At 39.0% G+C, this 15380-nt stretch overlaps 1 protein-coding gene across 1 annotated transcript; it reads left to right on the forward strand.

The window, feature by feature from the left end:
• The first annotated feature begins 11073 nt into the window (after nt 1–11073).
• On the forward strand, nt 11074–13362 carry LOC110721161 (uncharacterized protein K02A2.6-like). Its single transcript, XM_021900291.1, has one exon. The coding sequence runs from the start codon at nt 11074–11076 to the stop codon at nt 13360–13362; it is 2289 nt and encodes a 762-aa protein (XP_021755983.1).
• Nucleotides 13363–15380: the final 2018 nt, after the last annotated feature.

Raw genomic sequence — 15380 nt, forward strand, 5'->3', positions numbered from 1 at the left:
ATATTATGTTTAATCTCCCTTCTCTAGGCTAAACTTTTATCTAGGGAAAGGGGTGGAAGATATGATTTGATATTCGATGAATGATGATGGTTGGATTGAACTTATATGCCATATATTGATGAAAGACATGATTTTTATTAGCTTGGGAGTATTGTTGCACACTATTTGATGTTTTCTAGTTTAAATGCATGAAAGTGATTTGAACTAGACTAGGGTCATCTCTATTTTAATGATTGCATGAGAATGAGTTATTAAAGTGGAGTTTTTTATGGATTGTGCTTCTTTATTCTTTTGATTTGATTGTAACTAATAGGATGCATGAGAATGATCCTTATTAGTGTAGACCTCTTTCATTGATTGCCTAGACTATTGCATGAGAATGAATTGTTTAGGTAGAATCTCGTGTTCTTTGGCATATATTTCATGATAGTCACCATTATTCTCCTTTTTCTAATCATATTGGACACCTCCGTATCCCTAGCGTCATTTTCTACTGATTTTAATCATCATTTTCTTGCTTACTTGTAGTTTTAGTGTTCTACTCAACAAAGCCAACAAAAACAATCCCCTTTTCACTCTTGCATTAGTGATATTTCATGTTAAATTAGCGTGCTTCCCTAGTGGTTCGACCCTTTAATTGCCACTAACTAGTTTAGTGTAGGTTTAGGTATTTAAATGATTAATTTGGTTAGGGTAGTAGCTTAACGACCTATCTATCCTCGATCAGAACCTAGGAGGAAAAATGTGAAAATTCCTACGATCCCAAAAGATCGAACCTTTGGACCTAATGACCAAATGTACTTCTTAAATGCCCAAGTACCTTTTTCATACCCAAAGAAGCGACATGGAGTATGTGGAATCTAGTGATGAGTCCGTACCACCTCTTGGTAGGAGCAAGCATTACCGTTCTCTTTGAAAGGAATAGTGTCCTTCGAACAAGTGTATTATTCTGATAGCGGGTTCAGAATTATTAGAAAGCTAATATATTCAGTAAGGTCAAGTGATCGGAATGCCTGGGTGGAGGCGCTTCCGATCAGTAATATTAATATAATTAATATTACAGCTTAAATCTTGACTGAACCCTTCGGGTCACACCCAAGCAAATATATGCGAACCAACTCGACAAATTAATTCGGAAGAGATTAATTCGTCGCCCGAGTGTTAAATAATTAGACGTCGGTAATTCGAGCTTAGAGCGTTGAAACCGATCGTCGGAAGTCGAGTCTAAATAATAAAAGACGAGACACGCAAAATAATAATAAATCAACAATATTCTCGAAAATACCCTAGCATCGGAGTGCCCCGAGCATCTGAATGCTAGGGGCAAGACGAGCCGGCACACCGTGCTGCAGCCACGGCCAGGCCACAGCAGCATCCGCGCCGCGCCACGGCAGCAGCCGCAGCCGCACCACGCCACAGCAACAGCAGGTGCGGGCTGGCTGTGGGCTGGGTGCGGGTCAGGCTCGGGCTGGGCTCGGGCTTGGCTCGTGGATTGGCTCGGGCCATAGGGCCGTGTATAAGGGGAAGGTTGGGAGCAAGTGGGTTGCCATGTGGCACAAGGTGAGGGAGAGAGTGGGGAGCAAGTTTGGTCCCCATCTCCAAGTGGTCCTCACCTACTCTCTCATGTATGCTTGACACTTGTTGATTTATTACTAGTTTGCTTAATAATTTTATTTTAGCTTTAAAATAAAATGAGAAAATCTCATTGTCCCACATTGATGGGAGAGATTTTCATACTCCATCATTCCCTATAAATACCCAACTTTGGGCATCGGAAATGATGCTTGAGTGGGAGTTAAAAAGAGCATTCCATAATATTGGGAAAACTCTTAAACTCATATAACACTCGGGTTTTTGGTCGGACCTCGCTAACCCCAGGTAGTAGACCTTAAAGTTGTGTTCGCCTTTTTGTGGGTGGATACCGTTGGAGGCGCGACGCTTGACGTGCTCGTAGCTTTCAAGTAAGAGCCCCGGTTTTTGGGCGAAGCTCACTTCGAGGGTAAGATTCGTTATCTTTTCTTAGTGATTATTTATTTATGCTTTATGATTTTAATTATTGCGAGTGGTTCCTTGGGTCGGGGTTTGTTTCCGCGGTGAGTCGGACTCACCAAACCCTAACAGCTGTATCGGAGCCCCGCTCGTTTATTTTTATAATAATGTTTTTCAAGGTTTATTTTGGCTTAATTTTCTGGTTTAAGTTGCTAATTAGATTAGTAGCTCGGTTTTATTTATTTTAATCCCGTTTTTAATGTCGATTTTGGCCCAGAACCCAGATTTTCACCCAAGACTAGTGAATTTTGGGTGGAAAACGTGTTCTGGAAAGGTTTTAACCCCAAGGGAACTGTGATTTTAGCCAAATTCTAACCAGAAATGCCTTTTTCGAGGGGTTTTTCGTTTTTGACGAAAAATTTTAAGTCTTTTCTAACCTTGAAATTAATTACATAAATTGTTGATTATATGGTTGATTATTTGCATTATTTTCTGCAATTTTATGTCCCCTTAAAGCGCACTTACTTGGTAGTATTTGATGCTTAAAGGTTGATTTATTTTCACATAATTGCAAACTAATTGCTTTTTAGTGTGAAAGTTTTAATTTTGAGGCTTCCATAAGTGTTAAAGATTCAATATTTATTTGTGATAAGTGATTGAAACTTTAAAAACCACTAAATTCCATGTTATTTTGTGTTAAACTTTGATGTTTTAATCATTTTGAGTTGATTGGAAACATAAAGTTTCGATTTTTGTGATAGAAATTTGGTTATCTTCATGTTGGAAGGTATAATTTTCAAGGATTCACAAAATTTAGATGTTGGAATTTTCATTTGAACATTAAAGTTCATATTTTTCCAACTTCCCTTTACTTTGTCAAATTCTCAAGTTTAATTTAAATTGATTAAATTGAAAGTGAGAAATTGCCTCAATTGTATGTTGCACCAAGCTAAACCAATTTAATTAAGAATGGTTCTTGGAATTATTTTGGTTATTTGCACTTTGAAAAATTTTATTAAGTTAGACTTGTTTAAAATTTTTTTTTGCTCTCCAAATTAGTTCTAAAATTAATTTAGAATTAATTATTGTTGTCTCGCGAAAAGGGATCAAATCCCGAGGTCGTGGCACGCAAAACGAGGCATTGCATCACCTTGGCGAGCCGGGCTGCATAGCAGCCCATATGTGGCTGCCAAGGTGGCAGCACCGCTTTACTTGCGGCCACACGCGCGGCAGCAGCCACGCAAGGCAGCAGCACACGCGCCGGCAGCAGGTGCGGGCTGCAGCAGCCACGCGCGGCTGTGCCGTGGCAGCAGCTCGCGGCCGTGTGTTCGTGGTCTTGGCGTGTGTGTATGCTTGGTGCGGTGAGGTGGCTAGCCATAGTAGGCTTGATGTTGCTTATTTTGCCGTTTTACTTATTTTAATTAACTTTGTTTATTTTAATTAAAATTTTGGGAGGCTAGGCCTCGGTTTTGAGCGGCATTGGAAAAATTTCATTTTGACAAGTTTGGGTGCAACCGACTTAATTAATTGAATTAATTAAGGAAATGCGGAATTTAGTGGGAGCTTCAATTATTAATGACGTAATTTATATAATCGGTTAAACAACTTTGACTAGTTTTAATTAGGCGTGTTAATCGGATTAACCACCTAGATTAGTTACTAGTGCGCGCGTTGTTTAAATGCATTTTACTTTGTTTTAATTTGTAAATTGCATGGGCCATTCACAAATAGTGAATGGATGAATGGAATATATGTATATATTCTCTCTCATAGGTTTTATGAAATGGAAACTAGTGGGACCCGACTAGGATAGAAAATACGGACTACGTGCCGTTATGTATTTTTGTAAATCTAAATACGGTCTATGCACCGTTAAGTATTTTTGTACTTTAATATTTAGATTATTCCTAGTTGTAGACACTAGTTTTTGCATAGTTTGGTTAAGTCTTGAAGACGGCGTATCTTGGAAGACAAAGCCTAGAATTGCAAATGAAGACCTTTTGAAGATATGAAGATCTCAAGGGGTCATGCTAGTTGCCAATATGCATCTATAATTTCGATTTATATTTTATGCTTATATATATGTGTGAATTATTCGTTAGATGCATGTTTAGGTTTTCTTGATGTTGCGATGATTAGTTAAGTTCACTTAAATCAACCAACATAGAAATCCTAGGTCCCTAATAATATTGAGTCAAACTTGCCTTTCCAAACAACACTTATTAAACCGAACGAGAGTAATGGTAGTCTACGCCAAAGCGAGGTGCCATTACTTCTGCAAGGGACATAAGGCACACCAGGTGTGCACGTTGGTTTTGGTTTAACTCATCGGTATGAGTGAGGAGTCCTTACATACCGTGGCAAAAGAGATACATCGTCAAAGATGCATTAGATGCGACGATTATCTAACCAAGAGTGGCTTAGAGCCATTAGCAAGGCAATGCTTACCCAAGAAGATTGAGTGCTTAAGACAAGCCAAAGCATGCTTAACCAGTCTTTGTTTCTTCGGATCTTGGAATCGCCTTATTTTCGCCAAATAGGGACAATTATTATGCGTAAATAAGACGTTTAATAAGATTGAAGTTTGCATGAATGCTATTAAATTTCAAACTTATTATGTTCTTGATAAATGGTTATACTTAGCACTTATATTTATAATATTCTAAATCAAATAATATTGTTTCCATGATTGGTAAAGGAAATCCTTGAGAATAGTTCTCAAAGAAAGGAAAATCATTTCTAAAATACAATTCTCATGAATGACTTTTATAATTAAGTCCGAAAGGACGGTTGGACATCGTGTATTCAAAATACTAGGTAGTTTTAATAAAACATGAGGTATTGAGTTGCAAACTCAAGATTGTCAATGTTTGACAACCAATGTATCTTTTCGCATCACAATTGAGTAGGACTCATTGATGTAGTAATTCGAGTAAGAATTAATGGAAAAGATGAAACTTTGTTTAACGGCGCACTAGGTGCTTGATTATGCCTAACAAAGTATAAGAATCAAGGTACTTAAAGAAATGATTCTTAAAGTAAGATTATGAGATATTGTATGATAAGAAATATAGGAAAGAAGGAACGAAGAAAAGGAATTAGATTTCATTTCAACTCATGAGTTCATGTTATTGTAGTTAACTTAGCAAATTGTTATCTTCACAAGTATCGGATACTGCTTAAGTGTTCCACTATGATAGTGACCTCAAACTAATGAAGTTAAGCTAAGTTATCGACTTACAAGCTTAGAATGAAGCAAGAAAAGCTACATCAGTTGTAAGGTCGTATGTTTTGTTTAAAGACCTTTTAAGCCAAAGGCTGGAACAAGTAATGGTTTTTATGTTCCATAATCAGCAACTGATCCGTTTACACACGGAAAGACTCACATTCAAAGTAATGAGCAATAACTGCGAGATTTATTTGAATGGGATGGTTATCCAAGCGTTGAGTTAAGAATGCTTGATTATAAACAAAAATTTCTCTAACATGATAAACTCACTAAGTTCAAGTCATGGGCTTGATTTGCGTTCCAAACATCTTTAGCAATGTCACATCGACAAGAACGTACTCAAGGCTCTATTAAATAGGCTCTTGATAGTTGCTTGAATTGGAATCGTTCTAAGACAAGAAAGTCTTACTTGTTGAAACCAACAAAGCAGAGAGCTATTGTCCTTGGTATAGACAATTGACTCCGAAGGCTAAAGAGGATTCAATTACTTCAACGTTTCACAAAGAATTTGAAAGGATATGGCTATATTCATCAAATGTGAACAAACTTGACTTGAGTAGCTCAAGAGTTCGGTGAAGTACAGAATCGACTTGGCAAGATATCAAAATGTCTAGATTAGATCGAGCGATGTTTGCTTGAGCCAAGCGTGACTATCTCAAAGTTATGAATGGAAATATTCATAAATAACTCCACAAAGAACATAGTGTGTCTTCACGGAGACCACGGTGTCATTTGGAAATGACTCGAACAATGATGGTTCACAACCCTTCCTATAAAGTTCTTAAAGATTTGCACAAATGACTAATGTTACACTAAACAATGTGTCGAAGCTAAGAAAGGACGCCATATTCAGTTATGGATAGAAATAACTTCTAAAAGTCTTTTCAAGTATATGTCTAAGGCTCTTAGTCTCAGTAGGAGTTCACTAGCTCAGTGGGAGCAAAGTGGCTCAGTGGGAGCTAGGTGACTCAGTGGGAGCTGAATGGCTCAATAAAGACTAAGATAGCTCAAGTAGGAGCTAACTGTTTGTTTCACAACGAACTTTTACCCAAAGACAATATACATGTCTCTTTGTAAGCATTCAAGTGAGACTACGGGTATTACCTCCACATCCTAATTGAGAACAAAAATTGTTTGTTGCTCTAAGTAGTGTCTTTCTGGAAAGTAACACGTTTCCAAAACGACAAGTGGGAGGAAAATGAACTCGATGACCATCGATCTTAGCAACAAACTAGAACTGAGAATCTCGGAAGACCTTAAAGGACTTCGTGATAATGCTTGATCAAGAATACTCAAAAGGACTTTACAAGTGCCTTAGAAGATAATTCATTACTCACAAAACATTAAAGATGTTGGAGTAAGATCAACATAATAAAAGGGCTTTGAAAGCGCCTTAAAACTCAGTATTTGATGCAATTGCCCCGTATAGGTATAGAATTCACCAAAGGCTTGGATTGAATCCTATAAATTTTCTATTAAGTTAGAAACAAACCTAAGACTTACAAGCATACTATTTACTATTAGATAGTAAAGGAATAATGTCTTGTAAGATAGCTACGACAAATCCAAATTCCGAATAATGGTTAAAAGCCATGAAAATCCGAAATAGACTCCATGTTTGAAAATCATGTTTGAAACTTGATTAATTTGCATGAAAGATGAAAGACCCATCGATTGCAAATAAGTTTTCAAGGAGAAAACTAACAAATGTGGAAATGTATATGCATACATAGCTAGATTGGTTGTAAAGGATATAATTAATTTCAAGGAGTTGATTTTAATAAAATCCCATTCACCAATCGGAATGCTCAAGTCTTTTCGTGATTGATCTAGCAAAGTTGCGCATATGAAATATGGCAAAATAGATACCGAAACCGCCTTCCCAAAATGGAATTTTGGAAGTGACTATGGAATAGTCTAAGGGTTTTGAAAATCTAAATAATGCTAGATTTGAAAGCAAGCACATGGAATCCGTCATGGGATTAAAGGAAGCATTGCATGAAGGAATTGGAACGTGTTTTCTCATAAAGTTAATAAGAGGATTGACTTATGGAGAAACATAAAAAATTCTGATGAACAAGAAGTTTAGTGGGAGCAAAAGTAATGGTCCAACAAGAAGTTTACGAACTCTATTGTGAAACAACCATCAAATGCTAAATGTTTAGATTTGAAAGTATTTTCGACAATGGACCGAGCTAAAGACGATACTTAGTACATGTTAGGAATTAAGTTCTATGGTATAGACTTAATTAAATGTTTAAATGAGTAAAAGAAATTACCATGTTAAACATGAAAGACTTTGAAAGGCTTTCGACCCATATGTATGAAGCTAAGTAAATGTTTGACCTAAGTATAAGCTAGGATAAGTACTAAATCAAACAAGAAAGACTTTAGTAAGAGATTTTCAATCATATCATACAGCGAACAATTTGGCAAGACTCAGTGTAACTGTATGAGCTAAATGTCACATGGATGGAATAAAATTGAGAATCATTCTAGAATTAAATCCATCATGTAAGGCTATGATATGGAATCGTCAGATGACTTACATGCTTAGAGCATGTGAAGTACGTATATAATACCAATCGACATTAATCTAAGTATTAGATCATTAGATTATAGTCAAGAACATCCAAAGAACTTAGATAAGTAGTTGGATGAGTTCTTGACGCATGGAAACAAATATAATTTGAGTTTTGATGTTGCAAGCACAAACCTTAACAAGGATTAGATCCTTAGTAAGGAAGCCATTTATAAGCACGAGGCAAGAAGTGTTGTGGCTTGAGAATGGTAACATGGATGTGCATCCATGTATAATGTGCGGGAATTTAAGGAAAATTTCCATGATCACAAGTGATTAGGGTGTCCCAAATCGTTGTGAGTCGCTTGGAGTGAAACCCAAGCAAGGCATCATCAGGGAGTCTACTAAAATATATGTTGAGAATATTGTTGCCTTAAAGGCAATAATAAGGAAAGATGTTAAATGGAAAAGTTCGTTGTTGAACGTTGATTATTGTAGGTTGTCAAGTAGAAGGTCTCAAATCATGAAAATGAGTGGGAGCCATTGCTTGGACAATAAATCCTGAATCACATGTAATCCATTAACACTCTCAAAATTTTATCATCTTATTATGGAAATGGTGGATAATGAAGATGCTAAGGTTTGCAAAGTAATTATAACTAAACCTTTGCAATAAATGAACGACAACATTCATAATTACATGAAAGAAATCAAGCATATCAAATATGGGTGTGATTTCTATGAATGTTTTATGAAGAGTATTACTCTTTAAACATTTGGGAAAAACCATTTATCATAAGATGAAACATTGTGAAGTTTCATAGTGGAATAAAATATTTCTAAATATTCCACAAAACTATTTAATTGTGGTTTAGAATTAAATAATGAGTCCATTCGATTTTAATAAATATTCAAAAAAGGGTATCAAGTCAATGGCTTGGATAAAGAAACACCTATTAAAGTGAACATTGAATATTTTAATCGAAAATTATCCCTAATCAAGGTCATATTTTGTGGACGATTAATGACCATCAGAGATTAGTGTGTAGTATGATTTATAGCACCGTTTCTTGTGCTATGAGGATATAAATCATTTGCACAGGTATTGGTTTAGAACCATACTGGATCGACCTATGAGGATACTTTAAGAGATTTAAAATCGTCATAAGTATTTTCTCATTATTACTATCGGAACTCTTTTCCTTTGACCATGAGTAGTGGGAGATCTCTTGTTTGAGTACTGATCCGCTTTGGTATCCGCCAAACGTTCGCCGTAACTGGGGATTATAAAGACAGATATTGGGCAGGTGAGTCCTCTTAGTAAGAGAAGCTACATTACAAGACTGGAAATGTCCCCCTACTAACAATAGGGAACATGTCTTGTTGTTTACAAGGCCTCTCGAAGAGCGAGACTGTGAAAAATGCATGGTCGTGCTCAGATGGATTTTAGAAATCATCTGCTTATTGACAGTCAAACTCGGATTTTGAGAAACACTTCTGGACGTAACAGAGATGACTAGTAATCTTACTCTGTAGTTCATGAAGAGACATGAAGAGACATAGGATAAGGGCTATACACAAAATGCACACTTGTCCGGAAGGACAAGTGGGAGATTGAAAGGAATAGTGTCCTTCGAACAAGTGTATTATTCTGATAGCGGGTTCAGAATTATTAGAAAGCTAATATATTCAGTAAGGTCAAGTGATCGGAATGCCTGGGTGGAGGCCGCTTCCGATCAGTAATATTAATATAATTAATATTACAGCTTAATCTTGACTGAACCCTTCGGGTCACACCCAAGCAAATATATGCGAACCAACTCGACGAATTAATTCGGAAGAAATTAATTCGTCACCCGAGTGTTAAATAATTAGACGTTGGTAATTCGAGCTTAGAGCGTCGAAACCGATCGTCGGAAGTCGAGTCTAAATAATAAAAGACGAGACACGCAAAATAATAATAAATCAACAATATTCCCGAAAATACCCTAGCATCGGAGTGCCCCGAGCATCCGAATGCTAAAGGCAAGACGAGCCGGCACACCGTGCTGCAGCCACAGCCAGCCGCGCCGCGCCACGGCAGCAGCAGGTGCGGGCTGGGTGCGGGCCAGGTGCGGGGTGGATGCGGGCTGGGTGCGGGCTGGGCTCGGGCCGGGCTCGGGCTTGGCTCGTGGCTTGGCTCGGGCCATAGGGCCGTGTATAAGGGGAAGGTTGGGAGCAAGTGGGTTGCCATGTGGCACAAGGTGAGGGAGAGAGTGGGGAGCAAGTTTGGTCCCCATCTCCAAGTGGTCCTCACCTACTCTCTCATGTATGCTTGACACTTGTTGATTTATTACTAGTTTGCATAATAATTTTATTTTAGCTTTAAAATAAAATGAGAAAATCTCATTGTCCCACATTGATGGGAGAGATTTTCATACTCCATCATTCCCTATAAATACCCAACTTTGGGCATAGGAAATGATGCTTGAGTGGGAGTTAAAAAGATCATTCCATAATATTGGAAAAACTCTTAAACTCATATAACACTCGGGTTTTGGTCGGACCTCGCTAACCCCTAGGTAGTAGACCTTAAAGTTGTGTTCGCCTTTTTGTGGGTGGATACCGTTGGAGGCGCGGCGCTTGACGTGCTCGTAGCTTTCAAGTAAGAGCCCCGATTTTTGGGCGAAGCTCGCTTCGAGGGTAAGATTCGTTATCTTTTCTTAGTGATTATTTATTTATGCTTTATGATTTTAATTATTGCGAGTGGTTCCTTGGGTCGGGGTTTGTTTCCGCGGTGAGTCGGACTCACCAAACCCTAACACTCTTAGCCAATCTTTGAGCTTTGAATCTTCAAACATTCTAGCCCAAAAGCCCAATTCCACATTGATAAAAGGCCTAGAACTCGTTCTCAAACGGCAAAAGAAAGAGCCCAAAACCCCAAATCTTCTTCAAGCCAACCTTGTAGGGATGTAAGTTCAACAAAAAGCCCAAGTTACACTCTTGCCCCAGACAGAAATATAAGTAAATCTGGGTCAAGCTCATCAGGCCTTATTCCAAGCTATAGTGGTTATAACCCAACTCTCATGGCCGAACCAAGCAATAGAAGTGATGATCCGGATTATAATCCTATTGAAGATGGTTATGCCCATAGTGTTATTTGATTGTTTTTGAACTATGTTTTTGTTTCATGTTTAAATAATTGTCCTAAGTGACAAAGTTGTATTTTCATTAATTATTAATGAAATAATTAAAATGAATTATTTGAAATTTCTCTATGTTATTAAGTGAATTAAATGCTTGTATGAGTAGAACTTGTTTTGATTTCCAAGTGTAATAATCATACCCAGGAATTATGTCTCCAAGAATGAGGGAACATTTAAGGAGTATGTGCACTGGTTCCAAAGTTGGAAAGGTCCTTAAGCAGTTGACCCAAATTACTAAGAACATCACGAAGGTGGTGAATAGGGAACACCGAAATCCTGAGCTTGATGCCTATAGTGAAGTCTTTAAGAGGGTAGCTGCAGCTAAACTACCTGTTTACTTGGGAAAAGAGGACCCAGCCAGCCTTGAAAACCGGATTAGGGAGTTTGACAAGCTGTTTGATGCTATCAATTGCCCAAGTGAGCTGAGGGTGAACAATGGGGTTTACTACTTGAGGGAGGAAGCTGACTTATGGTGGGCCCAAAGAAAGGATGAGTTGCTGAAAAGACCAAACTTTGGGTGGGATGAGTTCAAGAAGGCCTTGAGAGAAAAGTTTTACCCTTCCTACCTTAGAAAGCAGAAATGTATGGAGTTTACCAACCTAAGAATGGGAAACATGTCAATCAGTGAATACTACAACAATTTCATTGAGTTGATGAGGTTTGCCCTGGAAGTAGTCCCTACTGAAACCATTAAGGCTCAAAGATTTGAGCAAGGCCTAACCTTGACCCTCCAAGGGAAGCTAGGGAGAGTGACTTTCGAGACCCTAGATGAAGTCTATGGCCGTGCAGCCCATCTGTACGGAATTAAGGGGAGGGAGATGGAGCAAGTGGGAGAGAAAAGGAAGAACCCAAACTCTTTTCACGGGGGTGAAAAGAGGCACAAGCCTAATGGAAATTACCAAGGGAATTCTGGAGATGGGAGGGACGACAAGGGGAACTTTGGGAAGGGGAATGGGGGACAGTCATCCAACCATAAAGGGAATGGGAACCAAATGGGTGAGAAGCCCAAGAAGAAGTATTTCTACAAGAGGTGTGAAAAAGACCACCCAGGGAAGGACCGTGAGGGAAACCCGGTAACTTATCGTTACTGTCAGAAGTTGGGACACCATGAGTATGAGTGTTTCAAGAAGGAAGCTGATGTCAAGTCTGGTAAAGTGAAAGAGTCTAGTACACCTAGTAAACCACCTCAGTCTAGTGGACCTACAACCAAGGCTGGAACCAGTAGTGGTGAGGGAGGTGCCCCAAAGGGTCGTGTGTTCGTGATGAATAGTCGGCAGGCTGAGTTTGCTAATGATGTGGTAATTGGTGTTTTCTTTATAAGTTCTTTTCCTGTGAAAGTCTTGTTTGATTCAGGGGCGTTGCATTCTTTTATTTCTAAGGAAGTAGTTGGGAGTCTCGGGTTAGAGAGTCCTGAGTCAGTTTCTCTAGATGTGTCTATTAAGTCTGGGGAAGTGAGGAGTTGTTCGAGATTGTTTTTTAGTGTGCTTATTTCCATCTCTAGGGTTGAGTTTCTGGCTGATTTGATCAAGTTTGACTTGAATGACTTTGATGTGATTCTGGATATGGATTGGTTGGGAAAGTATGAAGCAAAAATTGATTGTGCGGCTGAAAAGGTCACCTTGACTAGCCCAAGTAAAACCAGAGTAGTGTATAAAAAGGAAGGGAAAAGCTTGGGGTTGAGAATTGTGTCTGCAATGCAACTACATAAGCTGGTTAAGAAGGGTTGTCCTTTGTTTTTGTGTAGTGTTCAAAAGGTTGAAAGTGAGGAAAAGAAAGGTGAAGAGGGTATTCCTGTTGTAGAAGAGTTTCCAGATGTGTTTCCGGATGAGATTCTTCATATGCCACCAGTGAGGGATGTTGAGTTCACTATCGATCTAGTGTCTGGAACTGGACCCATTTCTAAGGCTCCATATAGGATGGCTCCAGCTGAGTTGAGGGAGTTGAAGACCCAGTTGGATTATTTGTTGGAGAAAGGTTATATTAGGCCTAGTTCATCACCCTGGGGAGCTCCAGTATTGTTTGTGAAGAAGAAAGATGGAAGTATGAGGTTGTGTATAGATTATCGAGAGTCAAACAAGGTGACAGTGAAGAATAAGTATCCATTACCAAGGATCGATGATTTGTTTGACCAGTTGAAAGGAGCAGGGGTATTCTCAAAGATAGATTTGAGATCGGGTTATCACCAGTTGAGAATTGCGGAGCAAGATATTGCAAAGAGTGCTTTCAGGACCCGTTATGGTCATTATGAGTTCACAGTTATGTCATTTGGTTTGACCAATGCACCTGTAGTGTTCATGGACTTGATGCATAGGATTTTCAGGCCATACTTGGACAAGTTTGTAGTGGTGTTTATTGATGATATTTTGATATATTCAAAGGATGAAGAAGAGCATAAGGAGCATTTGAGACAAGTGTTGTCATGTTTAAGAGAGCATTAGTTGTAAGCCAAGTTGTCTAAGTGTGAGTTTTGGTTGGAGAAAGTAGCATTTTTGGGCCATGTGATTTCCAAGGACGGAGTTTCAGTGGACCTAAGCAAGATTCGAGCTGTGAGTGATTGGCCAACCCAAAAGAATGTGTCAGATGTAAGGAGTTTCTTGGGTTTAGCAGGCTATTACAAAAGGTTTGTGAAGGATTTTTCAAGGATCGCAAAGCCCATGACAAGTTTGATGAAGAAGGAGCATAAGTTCTCATGGACCCAAGAGTGTGAGGAGGCATTTAAGATCTTGAAAGAAAGGTTGACCACAGCACCTGTGCTGGCTTTGCCAGAAGGGAGTGATCTATATGACGTGTATAGTGATGCATCAAGGTTGGGATTGGGATGTGTGTTGATGCAGAATCGAAGGGTGATTGCGTATGCTCGAGGCAGTTGAAGGTTCACGAAGGGAATTACCCAACCCATGATTTGGAGTTAGCTGCAACTGTGTTTGCCTTGAAGATTTGGATTGTATGGGGTGATTTGTAGGATTTTCACGGATCATAAGAGTTTGAAGTACATTTTCACCCAGACACACTTGAATGGGAGACAGAGACGATGGTTGGAGTATATGAGTGATTATACATTGGATATTCAGTATCATGAGGGAAAGGCTAATGTGGTGGCAGATTCTTTGAGCAGAAAGTCAGAACATACGGTGAATGTGATGGTAGTCCCAGATCAGTTGTGTGTGGAATTTCATAAGTTGAACTTGGAGGTGATGGAACATGGTGGAGTGGAAAGGATGTTGAATGCCTTGGTGGTTCAACCATCCATTTATGATGAGATAAGGGATAGCCAATTGGAAGATGAGAAGTTGAAAGCAATCAAGAAGAAGATTGATGAAGGACAAGTGTTGGATTTCACCATTGGTGATGAGGGAAGTATTCGTTTTAAAGGAAGATGGTGTATACCGCAGAATCTTGGTGATTTGAAGAAAAGATTGATGGAAGAAGCCCATAATTCTCCCTATTCAATGCATCCTGGAGGGGATAAGTTGTATAAGGACATGAAGAAGACATTTTGGTGGCCCAATATGAAGAGAGAAGTGGCTGAATTTGTGGCTAAGTGTTTGACATGCCAGAAGGTGAAGATTGAGCATCGCAGGCCTCAAGGAAAGGTCCCATCCTTGGAGGTGCCCAAGTGGAAATGGGATTCGATTTCTATGGATTTTGTGGGAGATTTGCTGAAGACCAAGGCAGGAAATGACATTATTTGGGTGATAGTGGACAGGTTGACGAAGTCAGCAGCGTTCATACCCATGAGAAGTACTTGGACCATGGATCAGTTAGGAAGATCTTATGTGAAGTTTGTGGTGAAGTACCACATGGTACCCACGGATATCATTTCGGATAGAGATTCAAGATTTTTGTCCAACTTTTGGCAAAGTTTGCAAAAGGCGATGGGAACTAAATTGTTAATGAGCATAACATTTCATCCTGCGACAGATGGTCAGACAGAAAGAACGATTCAGACATTAGAGGACATGTTAAGAGCTTGTGTGATGGAGTATCAAGGGTCTTGGGAAGACCACTTGGATTTGATAGAGTTCTCTTATAACAACAGTTACCATGCAAGCATTGGGATGGCACCGTTTGAAGCTTTGTATGGTCGAAAGTGTAGAAGTCCAGTATGGTGGAATGATATAAGTGAGACTATGGTTCTTGGACCAGAGATAATTGAGGATATGGTGAAGCAGGTTAAGTTGATCCAAGAAAAGATTAAAGTGGCCCAAGATCGACAGAAGAGTTATGCTGATCTGAAAAGGAGGGAAGAGGAGTACGAAGTAGGAGAAAAGGTTTTGTTGAAAATTTCACCCATGAAAGGTGTGATGAGGTTCGGGAAGAAAGGGAAATTAAGCCCAAAGTACATATGGCCTTATGAGATCATTCAGAAAGTGGGAAAAGTGGCTTATAAGTTGGATTTGCCTAACGAGCTTGAAAGGGTTCACAATGTGTTTCATGTGAGCCAAATCCGAAAGTA

The sequence above is a fragment of the Chenopodium quinoa genome, unplaced genomic scaffold, assembly GCF_001683475.1.
Source record: "Chenopodium quinoa cultivar QQ74 unplaced genomic scaffold, ASM168347v1, whole genome shotgun sequence".
Classification (NCBI taxonomy): domain Eukaryota; kingdom Viridiplantae; phylum Streptophyta; class Magnoliopsida; order Caryophyllales; family Amaranthaceae; genus Chenopodium; species Chenopodium quinoa.